At 11.0% G+C, this 1,532-nt stretch overlaps 1 protein-coding gene across 1 annotated transcript in view; it reads right to left on the bottom strand.

Moving 5' to 3' along the window:
• The window catches only part of PRSY57_1134300 (3-oxo-5-alpha-steroid 4-dehydrogenase, putative), a gene marked incomplete at both ends in the record, with an annotated part of 2,247 nt that extends 1,911 nt beyond the window's left edge, over window positions 1–336 (bottom strand). The window contains 2 exons of the mRNA XM_020114980.1: window positions 26–67; window positions 234–336. Of these exons, the coding sequence (XP_019970349.1) occupies window positions 26–67; window positions 234–336 (145 nt within the window). The remainder of the gene's footprint in view (window positions 1–25; window positions 68–233) is intronic.
• Window positions 337–1,532: the final 1,196 nt, after the last annotated feature.

The following is a 1,532-nucleotide window of genomic DNA, read 5'->3' on the forward strand; positions in this document are numbered from 1 at the left end:
TTTTTGCGTATTAGTTATTATTTACCTGAATCTAAATTCCATTTTTGCCTTTCTGGATAATAATGATCTAAAAAATTTTTTTTAAAATAAATAAAATAATATATATACATTATATATCCTTTTATAAAGACACAATAATTTATAATTTTAAATTGTCAACATATATGTTAATTATATAAATATATACATATATATTTTTATATGTACTTATAAATTTCAATTTATTTTTTTACATTTTTTGTAATAAATTTCTTTAAATTGATCAACAGTTGTTGAAGGACTCAAATCAAAACAGTCTATATATTTTCCATTTCTCTTTTTTAATATTACTTTCATTGTTTTCTTTTTCTTTTTCTTTTCTTTTTCTTTTTTCTTTTTTTTTTCTTTTCTTTTTTTATTTGAGCTTTTATTGTTATTTTCTTAAAACCTATTATATTATATTTCAATTTTTTTTTTTTTTTATAATTCTATAATAATTATTTATTTGTAACATATACCCATATGCATCCTTTATTTTATTATATTTACATAATTAGAATAAAATTAAGGAGAAAGCATAATATATAATAATAATGATATATATATATATATATATATATAATAAAATAAAATAAAAAATAAATAAATAAATAAATGAATTAATATAAATTAAATATTCATATATAAAGATATATACTTTCTAAAATATATTTAAATATATATTATATAACAAAAAGTACTTATAAGAAATATATATTGAAAAAAAATACGTATGTAATTATACATATATTTATATATATTATTATTTTGTATAATTTATTCATATTTCTTTCTCCTCATACATCCACATGTACATTAATTTCTTTTTCCTTATATATTTTATAATTTTTCATTTTGTATACATTATTTATTAATATTGTGAATTTATTTTTATATATATTTTTATATTTAAAGATTCTCTGTTTCATAACAAATTTATTATTTAATCATAATATATTATATATGTGTATTATATATATATATATATATGTAAATGTATTTTTTAATATTTTTCTGTATTTTATTAATTTCAATATACATATTAAATATGAGTGCAATATATATATATATATATATATATATATATATATATATATATAAATTAAGGCATATTATATTATATAAATATATATTTATATATAATACAAATTATTTTAATATAATATATATGCATGATAAAATATATATTTCATATACGTAATATATATTATTATGTATATATATAAAAAAAATATATATTTATTATAAAAACTGCAATATTATAAATAAATAATATACAATAAAACAAAATATATATAATATATATATATATATATAATATAATATATATATAATATTATATACATATATATTTATAAAAATATTATAATAAATACACGAATATCAAAACAAAATAAAAAGCATTAAAAAAAAAAAAAAAAAAAAAAAAAAAAATTAAAAAAAAATAAATAAAAAAAAAAAAAAAAAAAAAAAAAAAAAAAATATATAAAAAAAAAAAAATATTAAAAAAAATA

Source organism: Plasmodium reichenowi, chromosome 11 (genome assembly GCF_001601855.1).
Source record: "Plasmodium reichenowi strain SY57 chromosome 11, whole genome shotgun sequence".
Lineage (NCBI taxonomy): Eukaryota > Apicomplexa > Aconoidasida > Haemosporida > Plasmodiidae > Plasmodium > Plasmodium reichenowi.